This window comes from Strigops habroptila, chromosome 2 (assembly GCF_004027225.2).
Source record: "Strigops habroptila isolate Jane chromosome 2, bStrHab1.2.pri, whole genome shotgun sequence".
Classification (NCBI taxonomy): Eukaryota; Metazoa; Chordata; class Aves; order Psittaciformes; family Psittacidae; genus Strigops; species Strigops habroptila.
The window spans coordinates 55,461,386-55,482,957 of NC_044278.2; the positions used below are offsets into that span (position 1 = coordinate 55,461,386).

Here is a 21,572-nt window from a genome sequence, read left to right on the forward strand (position 1 = left end):
AGTCAGAGACCATACAGAGCTCTGTCCATAGGAGGTTGGAGCCAAGTCTAGGACAGCACAATGAGCTGGAGGCAGGTCTGCCAGGACTGGGTAGGTTCAGAAGTAATGCACTTAGTTTTTAACTTTGCACATTTTTATGTGATTCCTTTTGGGCAGGGTGAAGTAGAAAACAGATTGGCAGTTACAGCAACTCACAGTTTTCAGGGGTGCAGCAGAAGATACTGACTCAGTACAGTCTATGAATTAGCATCATTCAGAAGCAGCTGTGAAAGGCTGAAGGTTTTGCTCACATTTTCTGAGCTACTCCTTTTTCTGTGCTAGTCAGTAAGGACAGTAAACACAGTCTGTCTGCCATTCACTCCCTGATAGTCTCGAGCAGTTTCTCTAAGGGCTTCCTTGCCTGAAGTGCAGCTCTGGCAATGTTGGAGTATGAAAGCATTTCTCTCAGACAGCAGTGCTGGCAGTTATATTGAAGTGGTATGTCTGGTCAAGCATTACACTTGCTGTTTGAGAAGGAAACCCTATGGTATTGATGAATTTATTGTAAGAAGTGTAATCCTGGATTAATACAATATTTCTTTGAATGGGGTACGTAAGTATTTCGCAGTGACTTTTTTGCCCACTCTTGCAGTCTTATGCAATTTATTTTCTTTGCTGCTGAGAAAATAAAAAAGTAAAAGCAGCCTCAAATATTCTTTTGTCTCTAATCTAGGAGTGATAGGAGCAACTCTACCTCCTCAGCCACATCAATGACATGTGAGCTCCAACCCTCTCTAGGGTCCTATTGGCAGCTGGCTCATCATGTAAACCTCTTATAGTGTAAAGCATGAACCTGAATTTAGCGAATCTGTCTGACAAAAGGAAGAGTAAACCCAGAATGAAGGGTAACAAGGAATGCGCTTCTTTTTCCTCGGATGTGTGTTTAATTGTGTAAGCTAAAACAGCAGGGCTATGTCATAATATTATGTAAATACACAATTTTGCACCCATCAGCAGCATGTGGCTACTTTGCCAAGCTGCTCTGTGTGCTGCATGTTGTGCCTCCCAGTGCTTTCCAGTGCAGGCCAACAAGAGTAAATGCTCTTCACAGAAGTGGCGCAATGGAATTTGTGCATTTTAGACATTGGTTTTGGCTCATGTCTACTTGGCAAATTGTAGCCTGTGCACAAAAATGAGCTAAGCCGGAACTGTAAGGAATAGTGATGTTTCCAAGTAAAAAACGTTGAACTTCAGCTTGTGTAAAACAGTTGTTTTAACTACAAAAAAAGTGACAACAAGCACCCATTACAAACCTGTTCAAAGTTGCATGGTATTATTGAAGATGATTATAGGACCAGAAATATTCAAACTACTCTATTTTGACAGAAGACAGTCTGTCCTTGGCAGAAAAGAATGATAGATTGTCAGAAGGATTTGGATGGATCAGTACCATGCTAATCACAGTTTTGAACCTATAGGTCTGTCAACAAAAGCTGAAAAAAGCTCCACTGATGTCATTAGACCTGTCATGCTTTCCTTCAGATGGAAATCTGGATGTCTGTGAGGCAGAACACACAGGGACTCCACATCAAAAGCAGTTGACAAATGTACCAATTTATTCAATTTATTTACAATACAGGGTAGGATTGATCATTTAATTTTCTTTATATGTCAATCCAAGAAATGTTTTAGGCTCAAGCAGACAGGATGGAGGAAAGACATTTCTGGCTCTTCATACTTGTGAAACTCTATGAATCTGGGGAGATTTAGGTCATATATATAATGGTTTGAGATCATCAGAATTAGATATTGACACCAGCTTCCATATGGATCCTACCTGTGCTGCATATGTATCTCTTCAGGGATGAGGTCTTCATGGTATCATGTTCTACATCACATTTAGTCTTCATTAACAAGAAAGTTGCAAGTAGGAGCATACTTTGTCCTTCTTGAGGTTACAGCATTTGGTTATTGATCAAAATAAATTAATATTTAAACTGGTATAACACTGCAGAGCTGAGAATCTAACCATACCTCCTGCAATGTAGAACAAATGTTGATGGTGTCCATCCTTCCTTTCTAAATCAATGGCCTTTTTAAAATTTAATATGTCTATGTGCTTTTTGTCTGAAGTTAAAATCTGTTCTTTTAGCTGTGCCATGTGTCATGATTCTTTTTCTCTCCAGCCCACGCTTTTTTCTAATGCTTCTGGAGGAGATAATTCCTGTAGCTTTAGTTCTTCCACTATTCTGATTAACTTTCACATTACATAACCTTAAAATAGTACATTTTTTTTTGCTCTGTGACAATGCTCTATGGGCTTCTGCCTTTCATAAGCATTTTTTGTTTGTTTGTTTTTAAAACGTTTCTTTGCAATTGTAACCTACTTCTAAGTGCCACGACTCAAATGTGATTCCATTATTTGAGCTTTAAAGTGGTTATTTTTGTGTAGAGGAACAACCACTATTCTGTATTGATCCTTTAGGTGCAGAAGAGCTACCTCTACGTTAACTTTTAAGAACAATATTTGGTTATGGGCTTTTTAGTGTTTATCTCTCTCTTTTTTCTTTTTTTTGTGACTTTGTATGTTGCTCTGCTGCCTAGAATATCCACTTACCTTTTTCCTTTGCATTGCCATATTGTCAGAGTATCCTTCAGTTTTCTTGCTATGTCACACTCTATGGATAATTTCTTTTTGCAAACTGCCTGTGCAGACTGTATTAAAAAGACAGTTTTTAGTACAGTAGCTGTTTATCTTGGCAACGGTTTCTGAAGTTGTTTTATTCAAAAGATGCATGTGAGAAACTGTGTTTTGTTAGCACTATACTTTATCCTACATTCAGGTTTCTGATGTGTGCTTCAGGCTTCTTTTATTTAGAGGTGCTGTTGATTCAAAAGCACTAAGCCTTTTTGATCTGTTTGAGTTTATAATCAAATAGCTGCAATAACTGTCTGGTCTAACACATAGCAAAGGACAAGATTTGTTTTTTTGTTTTTTTTTTTTTTTTTTTTGTTTTTTTTTTTTTTTTTTACTAAAACCTTGGGTTTTTTCATGCTTTTTAAAATGTTAACAAGTGTTTTTTATTGAAAATTAACATATTATTCAGGTGCTGTATCTGCCTCAAAAATGAAACACTTGTAAACTTTCTTCTATCTTTAAATTTCTAAATCAGCTGTACTCCACAGCATCTCTGCCAGGGTGGGACCAGTAACAGAGCTCCTTCATCCTTCATCTCAATTCTGATTTTGAAGACAGATAAATCTGTCTTGCTTGTTTAATGTGGTTCATTTGCAAGGACCGATTGGTTTTTTTTTTAATCTGTCTCTTTGTATAGCAGCTTGGAGCCTTCTGCCTTAATAAGGGGAAGAAGCTGATGACAGTGGGCCGTCATGGGGTTTCCTTTTCTCTGCAGATAACCTCTTGCTGAATATTTTTCTTTTATATATATATATATTTTTTTTTAAAGCCAGGAGCACTGCCACTTTTCCTTTTTTCTTTGGGAGCACAGAATTAGGTCTTATTTAGTCACCTCATGTCTGGATGGCCAGAAATTTTCCTCCGTATGCAAAGACTTATTGTCCATACAGCCACTGAACAGAATCCTATCTTTTTTCTGGTGATCAATATCCAGGATTTATTTATCTTTGGGATGGTGATTTTTAGACCATTCATATCAAAATATTATGACCTTTCTCATCAACAATATGTTATTTCAGGAGAAAGATGGAAGGAAATCCCCTCTGTGAGACTATGGAGTAGCCAAAGTGTCACTCTGTATAGGGCCAAAGGGAACACCATGTCTGAGAGCAAAGAGTCTAGCGTCTGTGTGACCAGGGGGAAAATCTTTGCTATCAAGAAATATGACATATAGTTAAACAGTGTTGCCAGAACAAAGCCATCTGCTGTGTAGGAAAAGGAATTTCCTTCTGAATCTTGAGGAGCATGATTTTTGGTTTTTGACTTTTCAGTGCACAGGAGTATGTCCTTACATGAAGAAGGAATACACATTAGATCAGGGAGAAGCTGAAATTACATCATTATTCTTAGTTTTTGTGATCGGTTTTCCCCAGTTGAGGAGAGACTTGCTGAGTAAAATTTGTCTGCATGAGACAAGGAAATTCTGTTTCTTTGCAACGCACTATCTATAATCCTTTTATTTTTTTTTCCTTCCTCTTTTTTCTTTGAGGATCTCAGCTGAATATCTTTATGGACTGAGATCTTCGTGTTTCAAATTCATCTCCCATGACACTGAATCAAAAATTTGTGTTTTAAAGCTGCTTGTTAATATAAATTAGATAGCTCTTTCTCTGATGTGGTAGCCTTCAGGTACCTATAGATATCTGAGGCCTTTTAAGGTAGAAAAAGATGTCTGGTAGCAAAACAGAACCCAATACTGTGGCATGAGTTTCCTGAGGCTTGTTAACTGCATATATATTACATATATATTACAGTGATATTAGTGAAGGGAAGAGCATTGTCTTTGTGAGATAAAACTGCATTTATTATTGGATTAATTCTTGGATATTCTTGGTTTCACTGACTATTCTTCAAATGTAAAAGCAAATATTGTATTATTATCAGCTACCTTTTTATTCTGTTTGGTTTCTTTAATTTGTTCCTCTGGGATTTTCACTGCTTTAAAAATATTTGTCTCTGGTATAATTTGAGGTGGAATGCAATGACTAGTGATGTGGGTTTACTTTGCTTTGGAAGTTACTTGTTAGTAAGTTATGAGGAAATTATGTTTGGAAGGACTTGTTAATAGTTTTTTGTATTCCTAATCAACACTGAATAACTTTTCTGGTGAAAAGTCTTCTGTATGAAAAAGAGACTTCATCTAACAGCAAAGAAAAAGTCCATGAAAAAAGTACTTTTTAGTACACTGTGTGAGGGCTTATACATTATTTAGTGAAGAAGTCTTTCTGTTATCTCAGAGTTATTTCTCCAGGTTCATTGTATAGTCAACACAGGACGCAAGAAGGATGAAAATAATTTGAAGAGGTCTCTCTCTTACCAGTGACTGTAACTATCCTAGATCAGACTTTTAGATGGTAAAAGTTATATGGATAACTGCAGTGCCGTATACTCAGCCAGAACTTGAAAAAGAATTCTTAATACCACCATTATAACTAAAATTATAAAAAAAAAATAAATAAAAAAATAGAAGGACTTTCATTATAGTGAAAAAATACCCATTATTTCAATATATGATAGCTATATATTTCCCTGCAAATTATTTATCTTTAAATTTTACTGCTGTTTCTTCTCTGTCTGCTCTGAGCACCATGGCTCATTCTCTAGATTTGGAGAAAATTTTAGCTTTTTTGCTGGGGCTGGTCCACTGGGATCAGGATCTTCGTAAAGGCCATAGAAGTTGTCTTAGTTGTATTGTAACACCTTATGAGAAACCAACTACTTTCCAGATATAAGGGTTCTTGAACCTGCCTTGTTTCATTTTATTGTGACCAAAGGGCAAAATACAAGCCCCAGCAAGCTTACAGTAGTTGGGATCCATCAAGTGTTTTTTTTAAAACAAAGCTGAATTTGGTGGCAGCTTGAATTTTTAAGCCATGCAGTGGCCTGCTGCTTGCCTTCACCTCTACCGACTCTCTGGGCACAAGAATCACAGAGAGAGAAAATCACATTTTTTCATGTTGTTGATGAACTTTTTTGTATATCTGTCTGGCTTTTTTTTTTTTTTAACCCTAAGCAATGGAAAAACTTCGTTTTTAGTGACAAAGTTACCTTTTTTCTCTAAAAGTTGCAAATATGAAAAATGTAATCTCCAAATTCTTGGAATGAAAGAACTAACTACAATTTTAAAACCAATGTTAAAAAAAAAAAAGAAAAGAAAAGAAAAATAGCTTCTTCATTACTTGTTCTCTAAGTATAGCTCACTAATTACTCTTTTCAATCTTCAGAACTGAGGTGAGTGGCGTAAGAGTATATTACAAGACTATGTTAGCCCAACGCATAATTACATGTGACAGGTCACTACATTGCTTGGATTAAGGGAAATTATAACAAGATAATCCTGTCCCACCATTGCGTAGAAAAGCGTTCCACAACCTGGGAGGTGGTCAGTTGTCTTCTTTTAATAGCACTTCCTTTCTTTTTTCGGCCTTAAATTCAGGTAGTCTGAATCTGCATACTTCAACATACGTTCCCCCAAATCTTTGGGACTACAGTATCATATCACTGCAATGCTTGACGAATAACCTTCTCTAGAGATGGTCACATCATACATTTTTTTCTCAGACCTACCCTTCTGTTCATATTTTCATCATCTGAGTGCTCTGTATTGCATCTTTAAAAGAGTCTGCTCAGATATGAAGTTAAAACATTAAGCTGTGACAACTTCCTTAACTTTTGAGATTCTTGGAATTGCCTCACAGACTACAAAAAATGTGTGAACCTTGCTTTATTTGTCATAAATTTAGTTAGCATCAGAGCTGCTTTAGCTAAAAGCCCATTGTGAATGCCAAAGAGAAATGCTGGCATTTAAAAGCCAAGCTTGCAGAATATGCTAAAGTATTACAAGCGTAACCATGCTTAAAGTGTTGCTTATAAATTGCTTCCCTATAGCAGATTCATTTTTCAGTATGCCCTGCAGCAATTGAGAATAATACCTCTTAACAGGTTATCTGTGTAATCCATGTAGAAACTGGAGTTTCGGAAGTTGGACCATTACCCACACCAGCTACTGGTGCCTATTTCAAATTTGCAGCTTGCTGGCAGTTGCCAACAGCTAAACTGTTTTGGCAGCAGCTGCTCCTGAAATGTATTTTCTCCTTCAGAATGTCTGCAGTTTTTGAATGCTATCTCCTGTAGCTTTCCAATTTCTTTGCTGAAGCAGAAAATAGAGAAGAGGAAACAGCAGTTATGCCTTTTCAGTGCAACTTCTCAGTCCTTCAAAGGGCAGGCTTTTTTGACCTGACTCATCACTGTGGCCCTTGGGTAGTCATGAAGTTCTGGGCTGGTCCCGGTCCCCGTCCCTGCCCTGTTCCTGCTCCCTTGCTGGGTGCTATGGGATAGTCCCTGGTCAGGGAGGTCATGGCCCTGCCAGATCCACGGCCACCCTCTGTTCCTGGCTCCTCTCACAGGGTGGCCGGACCTTGTGGTGCATTGGCATGGGAGTGGGAAATGTGTGGAGAACAGCTTAGTCCTTTTAACTGGAGGAACTTCAAGGCAGCTTAAGGATTAAGTGCTTTCTTTTAGCTTCACCCACTGCAATGATGCACTGATCTGTTAATCACATCCTGATGTCTTCTTGGTGGAGACTTCCCCTGACAGAGGCAGGCAAAGACTCTTGATGAAAAGGATCTATGAAGTCCTGGAGGTATCTGAAAATTTCATTTTTCAGGGAAGTACGATAACCTTAGAAAGCCTGATTTGATTCAAAAAAACCCCCAAACACAGGAAGCATTCTATTTCCAAGCTATTTCTGAACTTAAAATTGCCCTGTTTCTTAAAATAGCAGAATATTGCACAAATGAAGGAGGAAAGACTGCTACCACATGCTCTTGCAGGATGTGTTCACTCTCTAAATGCAGAAGTGAATGAAGCAAGCACATTGTGTGTGCCCTATATAAGGAACTATTTCTGTCTTGGAAAATGTCAGCACACATTTCACTACATATTTCTTAAGCATGTTTTTCACTTGACCAGGGTCTTAGCATGGCAGACGCTTCTCAATATGATACCTGCCAGTTGGCTGTGCCTCTTGCAATGTTTTGCTGCCAGGTAGCGCCAGCACCACAGTCCTCTGGGGAATTCTGTACAGTCCTGTCTAATAGAAAATTAGGAAGGTCAAAGAGAAAATGAGTCGGTATTAAGTAATGCTTTCATTGCTAAATTTTTCTGACATCTTAATGGTGAATGCTTTTAAAGGGCCTAGAGGTTATTTGCTAATTTAGTTGATGCTACCATAAAGCAGTCATCAGTAAATGTCTGGAGCCTGTTTAGAGATGTAAGCTCTGGAGTCTTTGATCCTTCCCTTGACTCTTAGTATATCAGTTGACTATGCTTCATTTGTGATGGGTAGTCATAACAGTTCCTCATGACGTGCTGCCACTGAGAAGAAGACATGATAGAGGCTTGTGTCTTTGTGTGGGCACATATACATCAGGATGTTGACAGATGTATGTTAACAGCTGCTTAGTACACAGCAAATGTTTAAAAGCTGAATGCTATGATGTTAGTCAGCACAATTTGTACCATAGAACCATTGTCTAAAAGTGGGCTTTAACAGAAAATGACAAATACCAAATTTGGTGGAAAAAATGTGTTTCAAATGGGGCCAAAAACTGGTGTGGTGTTCTTTTTCTTTTCTTTTCTTTTCTTTTCTTTTCTTTTCTTTTCTTTTCTTTTCTTTTCTTTTCTTTTCTTTTCTTTTCTTTTCTTTTCTTTTCTTTTCTTTTCTTTTCTTTTCTCTTTTCTTTTCTTTTCTTCTCTTTTATTTTCTTTTCTTTTCTTTCCTTCCTTTTCCTGTTCCTTTTCCTTTTCCTTTTTTCTCCATTCAGGGAAACATGCTAATACTCTTTTTCCCTGAAGAGATTCTACTTTTAATTTTTGATATAGTGAAATTTCCAATAAGTTATGTTCAAAACTGTTGATGCATAATACTTATGCTTCCATATTCACCTCTTCTTCAATTCTCACCAAATCCTTTCTGTAGAAGTGAGAATTATAGCTTTCTGTTGTCAGAGAAATAGCTCTTTTACTGATAGTTGCATGCACGACATAGCATATGGCAGATGAAGCATTATATTAGCTGATGTTTAAAATGTATGCTTTTTATTATAGGAAGTGAAAATGGATTGGGTGGCATGATTAAGCTTTTCAATACAAGGTTAAATAATAGGTTCTAGCCAAACTTAGTAATTATTTTAAGTATTTGCAAGCTAACTAGGATGAGTATGGTCTTTTTCTTTCTCAGGTTCTTCTTGTTGGGTGTGTACATCTTTTGGTGTCCTCTGTTGTAATGTATTTGGGATTGAAAGGTGGCCTATTGCTGAACAACACTTGCAACTACAAAGTCTTCCCTTTCCTTTCATTTAAAGTGGCACATTAGGAAATGCCTGAAAATGTGGCTGTGGGGCAGGTCTGGTGCTCAACAACAGGAATCAAATTCTCTTTATGGGCTTCATCCAAAGTCCCCTGAGGACTTTGGAAGTTATCACCTGCAGATAATGGGAAACAGCTGTGTGTTGTAGGTGGAACCTGCAGCACTCTTCAGCCACTGACTCTGGATAATGTCTGAGGAGTCAACAGCCCATCAGTGAGAGCAACTGCAGTCTCCCACATCTCTTCCTTTCCTCTCCTGTTCTCCCTGTACCTCTCCATATGGCCAGGAGGGCAGAGAAGCCTGCTTCTCCTTTAACTGCTCAAATGAGTGTAGGAGATTGAAGGTTGTATCTTTGCTGTATAGCTGTTGAAAAGTACAAACTGCCACCAAAAGAGTGTGAACCTTGCTCACGTGGGAGCAATGGCACAGCCACAGGTTTTGGGGCTTCTGCAATAGCTGCTTGGGATTTGCATTTGGACCATCATAATTTTTCATGCTGTGAGTGAGATCCTTCTCCAGCTGCTGTCAGGCAACTAGGGCTTCATCTGGGGTGTGGACAGCCTTCTTACAATGCTGGTTCCTCTTCTGGGTTACTATGGAGACAGTCAGAAATTGTAATTGCTTGAAAGATTAGCAATTGGAAAATATAACTTTGACTGCAAGTAACCAGCTCAGAAAACACACTTCCTCAGAACAAACATATACTCCTGCAGAGAGAAGCAAAATCTGAGTATATGATTCACAGCAGTAGCCAAGTAGCCAAGTGGTTAAGAACACAATCTTCTATTTGAAAGATTTCTCTTAATTAAAATAAAACCCTGCCCAGTTGTAACAAATGTGAGAAAGAATGTGGCCAAAGCTGTGGTTTTACAGGAGGCAGGATAAGCTCTTCTTTTCCTGATGTCAGTTCTACATGGATCTTTCCATACGAGTGATACTTTGTAAGTCTTTGAAAAAGTCCTTTTTTCCATAGCTTTTGGTTTTAGTTTTCTCCCATGAATTTTGAATGAAAGGGAAAATGAGAATGGTAGTTTTTTGTGTGAAGATCCATATGCCTATCTACATATAAATGTGTACATTTGTAAATGCTGTTATTTCATGTCTCTTCTCATGTTTGATGTATAAAATGCTAATGATTTTTGAGTCTGAACCATGAGAGAAGAACAGCGAACACAATTGGTGTTCATCTTACCAGCTACTCAACTGTACATAGTATAAATCCAGAGCAGTCTTCTTATCCTATGAATGGGTCTATCCACAATGGACTAATGAGCTGACCTCGTGATTAGCTCCTTGGTAATGTTGCTGAATTGCTCAGTAAAGATGGATTGCACTCCATTCTAGCATCTAGATAAAACCAAAGTTTCTACTCTTTTGATTGTGAAGAAACCTTCAAAGTGTGTACTATCCTAGATTTTGAAATGTGTCACATTGATTTCTTTCCATTATTTAGACAGTGTCAACTGCCATCCACTTGCAGGGCTGAGGAGCACCAAGAATGATGCAAAGGTTTCTGAGCTCTGTAGACTTGCTCCTCTAATAGCAGGAGGTCTTTGGGCCTTCCTAGATTTTGTTTGCAGATGATCTCTGTTATTTTTTGATGAAGTGGATGACCAAATCTCACCAATAATGTCTCTGCAGAAGTACGAGGGGCACAGAGGGGCTTGCATTAGGCTCTCTGTTCAGGGATGAGTTTTGTTTTTATAATCCATGCTATTTTTTCATGATGTTATTACAACTTTTCCTTCTAGGCTTTCAGCCTTCAAGATTCTTATATGCCTTGATTAGCTTTATTGTTTGTATTACTCTCATTCTCTAATTAGAGTAATCACATCATGGGGGAGTTGAGGCTTTTCTGTTTTTTCTCTAATTATTTTTGTTTTGTTGAGCCTGGCTGTTTCCTGCTGCTTATTCTTGTCCATGTGTTTTTACTCTCTGCAAATTGATGTTGTCATGTATTAATTGTTTTCACTTTATCTGAAGACTTTTTCCATTTTTACTGTATTTGCCATTGTTGGCAATCTGTAAAGCTCTACATTTTAAAGTTCCATTTAAAAGTGGCAAGACCAATACTGGCAGTTGGGGATAACAATTGTGCAAAAAGAAAACAAAAGTGATGTCTTTAACTAACATTCTGAATCCTTTACCTCAGGTTTTGTCATTTAAACAACCTTCCACCAAACTTATTCTTTCTTTCTAGTTGCCATTGCTGTGGTTGCTTTGTCCTTCAACTCTCTTCGCGTAATGGTCATTCACAATAGTGGTGAAGACCTGCTGAGGTGGGGGATTGTCAGTAGATATATCTATGCCTATGTAATGCAAAGCAGTGTTGGTACCAAGCTGTGGCAATTAGAAGAAAATAGAAGTTTTTGTAGAAAGTTTTCTGGTTATTAATCTCAGATTGCACATGTGCTAGGAGAAAAAGAAGAAAAATAAGCGTGCAAAGGTTAATGGTGTGCGCAATATGAGGTTAGATCAGAACATCATACTATACATTTTATTTGGAGCCTTTTTTTGTGGAGAGTGGCATAATTTTGTTTAAAAGCAGAAACAGCTAATTGGTCTTTGCATGAGTTAGATTTCTGACTGTGCAAGTTCAAGGTCCACCATTAAAATTGTCACCTTTGGATGCAAACTTTGAGTATACTGGGATGCAGGGATTAGCCTGCATATCAGGAGCATATCAGCAGTGCTCGGTGAGCACACATTTAAAGTCCTGATAGTGTTTTTGCTACCCTTATGGATTATATTTTGTAAAAGCTCTAGGTAATCTTTTACATCTAAGGCCATGATAACATTAGAATAGCACTTGCTTCAAAATACCAGAGTTTCTCTGCTTAAACTTTTTGTGCGAATGGTATTCTCCCATTTAAAAATGGAAGCACTTCGCTTCAGAGTATGCACTCATCTCTTCACAGATGAAGTGTCAGTGCAATGTAGCACCTGAATTGTAATCTTCACAACATTTGACCTGAGGTACTGGATAATTCAGTCTCTCTAACTCATTCATTCTCTTCTGCTGAGATTGCAAATACGGTGCTTACAGCAGAGTTTGAATGACATTTGTGCCACTCGAAGATGATAATCACATCCAGTTGCTCCACACCTAGAATAGCACTACATAGATAGATAGCAGTGCTAAACAAGCAAGCTGAAGCATTAACTTGAGGTTTTAATTTTACGAAGTGTGAGTTCACACATACATCTACAAATTGCAAGAAATTCCACTGTCTTCCACTGTCTTTGCTGTAAGGTTAAATACACAGATCCTTCTTTTTGGACTGTCCTTGCATTTAGAAGATTGAATTATCAGACATATTTGTATATTTAATTAGTTGTCTATGATTTTATAATTTCTTTCCCCTTTCAATCCAGCAATAGCAGAAGAAATTTTAGGTTTCTTCTAAGTGTCTCTGGGAATAATACTATCTGCATATTGACTGTATGTCTAGCAGATTTCATTGGGACTTTCTGGTGGTGGGTGGCTGCAGTTTTGAACAGAATAAATCAGAGTGTGTCTGAATAATGGTGGTTTGATGGGAAATGTCTGTGGAAGAGCCAGGTCTTGAGTATTGCAAAATGGCTCAATTATTTAATCTCTCCCAGAAGCCTGCCCCAAACCTAGACCCCTGTGATTGTGCTTTATTTTATTCAGCTGTTTCGTAAGATCTGGGATTTATATTTTAGCAAAAGACTTCTTAACAGTGCTAAGCTGCAGTATGGCAAGAGGTAGTTTACGCTCTGTTAATTTTCTGCAGCACCAGGACCAAGACTTGACAGAAACTGTTTGGAAAGGATTGTGCTGCAGGACAAAGCTTTCTTCCCTAATACAAAGGGTGCTGAGGCTGCTGTACATATTAGTAGATTTCTGGTGACCCATGTCTCAAATGACTTTTACAGGACAGAAATGATCCTATTATTTTATGTTTATGAAGTATATTAATGAGAATTTATATGAAAAAGTAGCGTCCCCCATGACCATAAGGAAGTAACTACCATGACTAGTTCAAACTTCATGAAAACCTTAGTTTAGGTGAACACCATTCTTAAAGAACATTTAACTAGTTAGATGCACTTGTACCAAATATTATGTAGAACTGGAATGAATCATTGTACTTCAGACTTACTGTTTTTATTGTATTTGATTTTGTTTTTTTCTCCCCTCCAAAGATATCACTTTAGTTTTTCCAAATTATTCAGCTCAAGGTCAAAAAACACTGGCTTTACAGAGAAGACACCACTACTGAAGGTTTCCTCAGAGGAAAATGGGTGAGATAGATACTTTCATTTTACTCAAAATATTTTTTCTAAGCTCTCTTCTATTTAATCGTGCATGGTTCTTTCTTATATACTGACACCAAACCTGCTGGGAAATAAAGTGAATAGCAGGGGTTGTGAACAGAGAATTACGCTGAAGGACCTGGAGTGGAAAGAAAAGGGCTGTAAATGCGGAAGGGAAGGATGTAAGGTCTGAGGTTAGGGTGATTAGAGAGCCCTAAGGATAGGCAACTGCAGACTGTCTGCTCTTATTTCCTCCATGTGGTGTTACATCAGGTACAGTGAAAGACACAGCAGAGCTATAGGAGGGGTCATAATAGGGGATTTACACACCAAATCCTGAGATACATCTGCCTGGTGCATCAGAGACCCGGTTCTCCCAAGTGCACCTAAACATCACGTGGTCTTTGTGCTTGCTCCCAGTCTACCCAGCTGTGTCACCAAGGGGAGCTCAGTCTGTACTGAATAAATCTTTGTCTAGGAATTTTTCCATTAAATCTCTCACAGTGAACCTGAGGATATGCAAGGTCAGTTACATCTACTACCTGTTAAAATAAACCACTCTCTTGTTTTATTATGTTTCCTGAAAATGTGTGACAGGTTGCAGTGCATGGCTCTTCATAATCCAGATTTTACCACAGATGACGATTCATGGGACAACAGCTCTGCAGAATTTGAGCAAAGGTTTCAACTGGGAAATGAAATTACGTGCTTGTCCAGATCTGCTTCTTCTGAGAGATATGAAATCTTGGACAACCTTCATGTCAAGTTCAATTTATCAAAGATGAGGTCTGAATTCAAACCTTAATTTACTTCTCTTTCCATTCTTTTTTTCTTTGTGCATGGTTTTTCTTGTCTTGTCTTGTCTTGTCTTGTCTTGTCTTGTCTTGTCTTGTCTTGTCTTTTCTTTTCTTGTCTTTTTAATATCTGCAGGGATTAGTTTTTAAGTATAGATATCTAGAATATTATTTATTTTCTGCAAATTAATAAAATAACAGTCCATGATTAGGCTGTATCTTGCCAATGACAGTTTTTAAATAAACCTGGTGAAATTGAATATAACCTCTACCAAATGATCAATAATTCCTCATTCTTACAAGCATCAATCATAACACCTATTCTAAATTTGTAATTAAATGCCTTCTATACTGCTTCTAACATTTCTTTGAAACAATTCCTTAAAATCCCCTTGGTTGATTCCACAGCTTTTTTTGGTGTTTTGTTGCTTTTATAAAATGCTTCACTTTAATTAAAGTATGTATCTAACACAGTCTTTCTGTATTTGTTATAGTGGCTTTTCACATACACACAATCCAAAATCTAACTGATTATTTTTCTATCATTAAGTACTTTAATATTTTTCACTCTTTACCTTAAAGTAGTCTTCCACCACATTTAGGCATAGAGGAAATTGAATCTCATAATGCATTAAGAGGTACCAATGTGATAAGAGGTTAAGTTCAAATTTTCTTAGCATATTTTTGCCTGAGATTTAACCAGCAAAACCTTTAATCTTGGATACTAATTCTCTGCCCCTTCCAGAGTTTCAATACTTTTTGCTAGTTTGGTTTGGCCTCTGCAAATAGCTTTGCAGATCTCCATGTTGGTCCACAGAGCCTTTCCAATGAGATGTCCGTGTATCTTTTCCCAATTTTTATGTTGTCTTAGCTCATCACTTCACAATTGTTTTCCTCCTTCCATTGTGCATGTGGTATTGTGTGGAGTGCCGCTCTCCTGCACTGCTACTCAACAAATGGAGCAGGAGAATTTCAGTGGCTGCAACTAGTGCAATACAAGCAGATGTGAAGAAGTTTGACAGATGACTTTCTTCATGCTCATGGTAGATTTCCCTGGTATTGGGTGGAACAAAGGCATTGAGTGGGAGTGTAGAATCCATTGTTTCTAGTACAATGTAGGTTTATAATGTGGGGAGTAGAGTGTTTTTCTGGCAGAACTTCCCTTGAAATATTTTCATTGCTAGAGTGCAGCTTGTACACATGGGACCAGCTCTTTGGCTGTTGTAAATCAGCATAACTCTGCTGAGATAGTAAATGGAGTTAAACTGCCCGACACCTCATGCAGACCAGACTAAAAGTCATTTGGTTTAGAACAGGGAGTGAAATCCTTCATAGATTTGTACTTCATCCATTTCCAACTGAAGTCAAATAGGATTGCGCTGGAAGCATATATCAGAGCAGGATTTGGCACAGGGTTTCTGCTTGTATTCCTGTGCCAGATTACTGCTGTAGCAAGAGACAGATTGCAAGCCACGGGTGAGTCAAAGGCTGATCACTTCTCAACTGTAAGCTGTTAAAAGCGCTGCTTCCCTAATATAAAATGCCATGAAAACAAACAGATGGGAGGAACAGGGCTTTCTAAATTCTACATTTAATAAAGTGACCATTTTCAAAAGCTTTCTTTATTATACCTTGCCAGCTCCTTTAGATGAGTTTCTGTTATTTATAGCTAAGTGGTTATGAGATATAAAGCTTAAAATGGTTACTGTTGTTTCTTGTTTCAATAATAATAATAATTAATAATTATTAATAATAATGGTAAAATTTCAAAGTGCAAACAGAAAATATCAAGTACATTAAAACTAAACCAATCTGGTCTGCACTTTAGTAATTCATAACGTAATAAATTCTCAAAAATAGCAGAATAGAATTGTAATGTAGAAATAGGGACAATAGACAAGCAGGATAGAGGATGCATGACTAAGCTGGCATTAGGTATTTTCCATAAATCACACAATACAAAAAAAGAAGCTATCAGTTATGAAATGCTGATGACAGTTTTGTTGTCATTCCTCTCTTTTCAAGCCTTTATTATCTTCTTCCCCCTCTCTGCCACCTTGTTTTTCAGTAGAGCAGGGGTACCTGGCATTTCTAGAAGTCACCTTACTGGTTTCTATCCCCTCTTGCTCTGCCTTCTCTAGATTTTCATGCTATGCAAAAGTTTACAAAGTTGCTAGCACTTTTATTTCATAGGTTATTCTAGCCCCTTTGTACTTGTTTGCCTGTGGCAACACATTTTTATTATCTTCTGGGTTTTTTTTCCTGCCTATTTAGAGAAATTTAAAGCGGAAGTGATCTTTAGAAAAAAGTGTTTTTCAAAAACGGGTCACCAGTCACTTATGTTGTTTTCAGTCAATGAACTTAATATAGGGACTTATTTCCACTGTGATTAAAAATTATTCCTGACTCTCTTCAGACTACTCTGCTTTAATATTTTGTTCTATAGCATTTATCAATGCAGTTATTTATTGTACTGTTCCCTTCTCAACTAATTTTTCTAGTAACTTGAAAATTTTTCCTTCCTGCTTGTCATCAGGCTTAAATCAAACCTTACATTTGTCATTCTGTCAGAAAAGCAATGTTTGGATGTTCACTTTTGAAAAAAAAAAAATGGAATAAGAACATCAATACCTCCACTTAATGAAAAGATGTAATAAGGGCATATCACCAAAAAGACTTCTATAAATTAAGACATCTGTGTAACATACTGTTGGGCAGCCAGAAAATAATTAGTTAAAAGTCGCCTTTTATGGTAATATTAAAAAATATGGCAATTTAAGAGTGCTAAATCTTGAGATTTATTATTCAAGAGCATGCATTTTAAACATCCACATTTTAATTTAATTTTAATTTAGATTTATTCTTTCTTAACCCAGTGAGCTCTGACACTTCAGAAAATTTGATGTCATCACATCTCCAGAACTGGGCATTCAAAGGGCACAGACATTCTATGGAAAAAAATATCTAATTTTGCTAGCTGGTTTATCTAGAGATGCTCATGAAGTATATTTGGTTTAAAGAGGCACTGTTAAAACCAGGAGATACTTTAAGCCATTGAACTGTCTTTTCCCAATACTTTTCAGGATGTATATTAGAAGTCCAATTTTTGAGGAAGTCGTTCATGACACCACCCCACTATGCAACAACCTGTGCTTTCTGCCCAGTCATGCCATCTCCGTGTGATGGCAATGCTCCTTTGCCTCCCTGGGAGGGACCAGCGTGGGCTGATGGAGCTTTGAGTCTGTCAGGGGCTGGCAATAGTGGTGAAGAAGCAGCTCCAGGTCCTGGCACCATCTCATGCTGCAGCATTCATTCAGCTTTCCTGAGGGGTAAAACCTCCTTCCTGTGCAATGAGACCCAGCAGGCAGAAAACCTGGGGAAAGAGCCTCTATAGTCATCAAGGCTTCCCAAGCCCCTGCTGACCCTGAGTTGTGGTGTCCATACTCTGATGTGGTCTAGTATCACCCATGAATGCTTACCATGATGCTTCTGAAATGTCAGAGCTACTAAGAGAACAGAAAAGATTTGTTTTAAACTAGTCACATAATAAATTCATGTTTCTTATGTTTCAGATGCTGTCTAAAATTCCTAAAAGTTTCAGGCCTTTTTATCTTCGTAGTTGTCTGCTCTGTAAGTATTGGATTTGTAATCCTCCCCTGGCCCCCATTTCATAGAATCACAGAATCATTCTATTATTTCCTTAAAATTAGTTCAAAATGAGGTGTGATATGTTGTCTTCACTAATAGAAAAATGTCTTGAGGGTGAGAGACAGATGGCAAAAAAATGAAAATACTGTTCAGGGCTTCATGCCTAATCAGACCACTGTTTGACGCACTAGCCACGACCCTGGACAGTATGGTAGTGTAAGCAGTTGAGTTGGAGGAGGCAGCTTGCACTCAATTTTGTATATCCTTTGTGCTTGCTCACTGAATTTGGGATGAGCCTATGAGTCTTTTGATATCAAGGAATGTTCATAAGAAAAGCTGTGCTGGGGAGGATGCAACAGCAGTGGTAGTGCTTCATGGTGTGAAAGCTAGAAGGCCACAGGGAGGTAGGCTGCCCTCCCATTCAAAATCTTCAAAATCAGCAAAATCTTAGACTGCAAGACTTGAGAATCATTTCAAAAGGAGTTTATCCTTTTACGTGCTGTGAGGACTTCTTTTTTGGCTAGCAGGGCTTCTGTAGCAGAGACAAAATAGATGACACACTGTATTTCCTCAGATATGGGTGTTGCTTTTCAGATAGATCCTCAAGATTACAATTTTGTCCTAAGAGACACTTGGATAAAATACATCAAATATGTGACTTTGGCAGTAAATTTACAAAAAGAATATTACTCATCTTTGTTAAGTATCCCAAGGCTGCTTTTCAGACGTGGTGTAAACATACCTGAAAATACTGAAAGCAATCTTACAATTTAATGTACAGATTGAAAGAGTCTGTTTTAAGTATTTAAGATAATCTTAGCAGGTATTTTTCAGTTTTGCAGTTTTTGTGTTATTAATGAATGTTTGCTTTTTATCCTTGCCCTAGATTTTATTTGTCACTTATCCAGATCAAGGTGTGTCCTGGCAGATGTTGGCTGTATCACCTCTGGAAAGTTTCTGTATCCTTTCTTTAAAAAAAAAAACCCCACAAAACTCAACTGAAGTTTCCTTGATAAGCTGGTTGAACTGTGTGTGTGGTTGTTTTCTGTCTTAAACCCTGAGAAAGCTGGGTGTCCTCAGAGCCTGGGCTTCACTTAGACTTGTCCTTTGATGCAGGCCACAGTCGTGCTCCCTATCCAAGTCATATTGACTGGCACCTGTCTGGGGCACCCCGTGGTGTCCACCCAGTCCTTGTGTCCAGCTTGCATGAAGCCAAGAGTGTGGAAGTAGGTTGCAGATCCAGTGGGATCAAGGCCCAGCAAATACTAGGGCCTTGTGTAGGATATATACCTGGCTAGAGCTAGTACACACCAGACCAGGTGTATACTGTCATCTGTAACATGTCTGGAGGGTATACATGGACCATGATGTTACCAGGTGAACTTTAGAAGCAACAGACTAGATGATTCATGCATATGTTTCCAGAGAAGTTCAGCCCAATCATATGTCTGGATTTGTAGATCTGTAGATATTTTTCAGTGGGGGTGCAGATTCCTTTACAAATTTTCCATGCAAAATTGCTGAATAGTGAATTTAAATCCACAGATTTCCAAGAAACTGTTCAAAAGAACAAGCAATAGAACAACCCAAAATAAAAATGATTCATCACAGGTAAATGCAAACCTGAATGTTAAAATTCTTTAAGGGATGAACATTCAGCTACTAAACAAACAAAAACTTTTGCAAATAAATTACATTTCTTATTCCCACTATATTTCTCCTTTAATCAGTCTGGTCTGCAATCTGCTTGGTTCTTATTTCACTAGTGTGAAAAGGCGGTTTACTTATATTTCAGAAGCTCCTGTGAGGTGTGCGGTTTTGAAAAGGTGCAGTAGGATTTAATTTTTTAAATGTTGGATTCTTTTTTTTTTTTTTTTAAGTATTTAAATGGGCCCAGGGACAGAACAAAGACCCATCGCTTTGAGCAGGGAGAGTCCTTTTAAAATTGATTTAATTATTAGCTTTCTCTCTGCCACCAATAATGACACAATATAATGCAATAATTAGTAGGGTAAATGAGGAAGAAAACATTAGTGTTTGAGGGCCATTTGTAATTAAAAGTTGAGATTGCTTTTTTGAGGAAAGCAAATGAACATTTAGTAGGTCGTGACAACTTCAATTATAAACTCTCATCAACATCCAGTTGACATCCCTCTTTGAAAGAGTTGTTGAAAGCTTCTACATATGTATGGTGTTGAACTTCACGACTTTCATGGCCCAGTATGCCAAAGGAGGGCGTTGTTGGGTCTTCAAGTTTTAGTCAACTGTCATAGTGTAGCTTAGGGATTTCTTCTCTTTCAACAGATTTTGAGTTGGAACCATAGCTGCTGCATTGTACACACTGAGTCTGCAACCAGCTATTCCTTTGTTTCAGGGAAGTGCTAGTGGAATTGGGATTTGAGTTCAAACAGGTGTTTCTGTATTTCACATTTACCTATCATGTCAAGATGCTTTGAGAAAAATAGCTGTCAGATAGTCAGAATATAGCATTCCCCTTTCTTACTTGACAAACGTGGAGCTGAAGCTTCTTAGTTAGTGTCATGTGTGTTGAAAACTGGATATTCTGTCTCCTACCTGAGGTCACTGAGCTGGGGAAAAATATGTGAGAGGCAAGCAAACCAGCAGAGCCATGCTTCATTTTCAGAGTGATGTGGTAATTCAAGCAGAAGGGTCAAGGAGAAAGATTGCATTTCTAAATGAGGTTTGGAAAGGGCACCAGCAATTCTGAATGTCATCTCACTCTTGGTCTTCATTTGCGCAGAAGTAAGCTCATGTGGTTGTCGTCCACTTTGTTGCATAGTGAAGAAACTATTTAGCTTTTTGTCTAGGCTTGGATAAGATTAACCATTCACAGAGCAGTGTCGAAGATGTGATTTATGCTGGTTGACAGACTGCGGTATTCCCAGTGGACATTAGGCGCTGCTCTCTGAATGTCTACATGAATTTCATGGTAAGCTGACAGGTGTGCTGCAGTAGTCCTTGTCACAAACCCCCTAGAGGTTATTGTGAGAGACTGCTTTGGGTGGAAAATAAGTCTCTTAACTCATATGATGCCAAATTATGCAAATGAACACTTTTTACCTCTTGCTTATGCCTCAGAAGCTGTTAAGAAGTGTCATATGGGTACTAACCACTCTATACTTTTTTTAAGTCCATGTGCCGATGCACATTGATGTGTGTGTTATGGATGTGTGCTCATGCATAAAATTTGTCTGCATACAGAAGAAAAATTCAAACAAAGTTTGAAATATCTTTTAAAACCAAATCAAGTGATCCCCATTGGACTTCATATCCTTTGTCATCCTGGTGTCACTTATATTTGTGTTTTTTCTGTCATACCCATTAGATCTCAGGCTTGCTCAGAGACAGTACATTCTGTCTCTGGCGCTGGGAGGGACCTGCATCAGCTGGTGTGGGGGTGACATCTCTTTAGCACTTTTTCACTTGCTCTAGTTCCCATTAGTTCCCATTTGTTTATGTTTCTACACCTTTATCTCTTGTTTGGATTTACTCCAGCTGTTTTCTTTCCCATTATATTATATTCTATTAGCCCACTTGTATCTCCCTTTGCTTTGCCTATCACCATGGGTACAAACCTGGCATACAACACTGAGGTGTTTTGGATGCAGTTTTTGAAAATAGTATCTTGCCTCCTGTGAGTTAACAGAAGTTTTTTGAGTTTCTAAGATTGCTTTTTTGCCCTTTTTTTTTTTTTTAATACTGATTTTCCTATGGCACAAAATACAAACTCGGTAGATTTAGTATAGTTTTTCAAAATAGTGGTAATAGTGTTCCTTCTTGA

General features: G+C 37.9%; 1 protein-coding gene across 1 annotated transcript in view; it reads left to right on the forward strand.

The window, feature by feature from the left end:
- The window catches only part of OCA2 (OCA2 melanosomal transmembrane protein), a 163,556-nt gene that overhangs the window by 7,771 nt on the left and 134,213 nt on the right, over positions 1 to 21,572 (forward strand). Inside the window, exons 2-5 of the mRNA XM_030476159.1 lie at positions 13,218 to 13,316; positions 13,926 to 14,114; positions 17,695 to 17,752; positions 18,657 to 18,729. Of these exons, the coding sequence (XP_030332019.1) occupies positions 13,218 to 13,316; positions 13,926 to 14,114; positions 17,695 to 17,752; positions 18,657 to 18,729 (419 nt within the window). The remainder of the gene's footprint in view (positions 1 to 13,217; positions 13,317 to 13,925; positions 14,115 to 17,694; positions 17,753 to 18,656; positions 18,730 to 21,572) is intronic.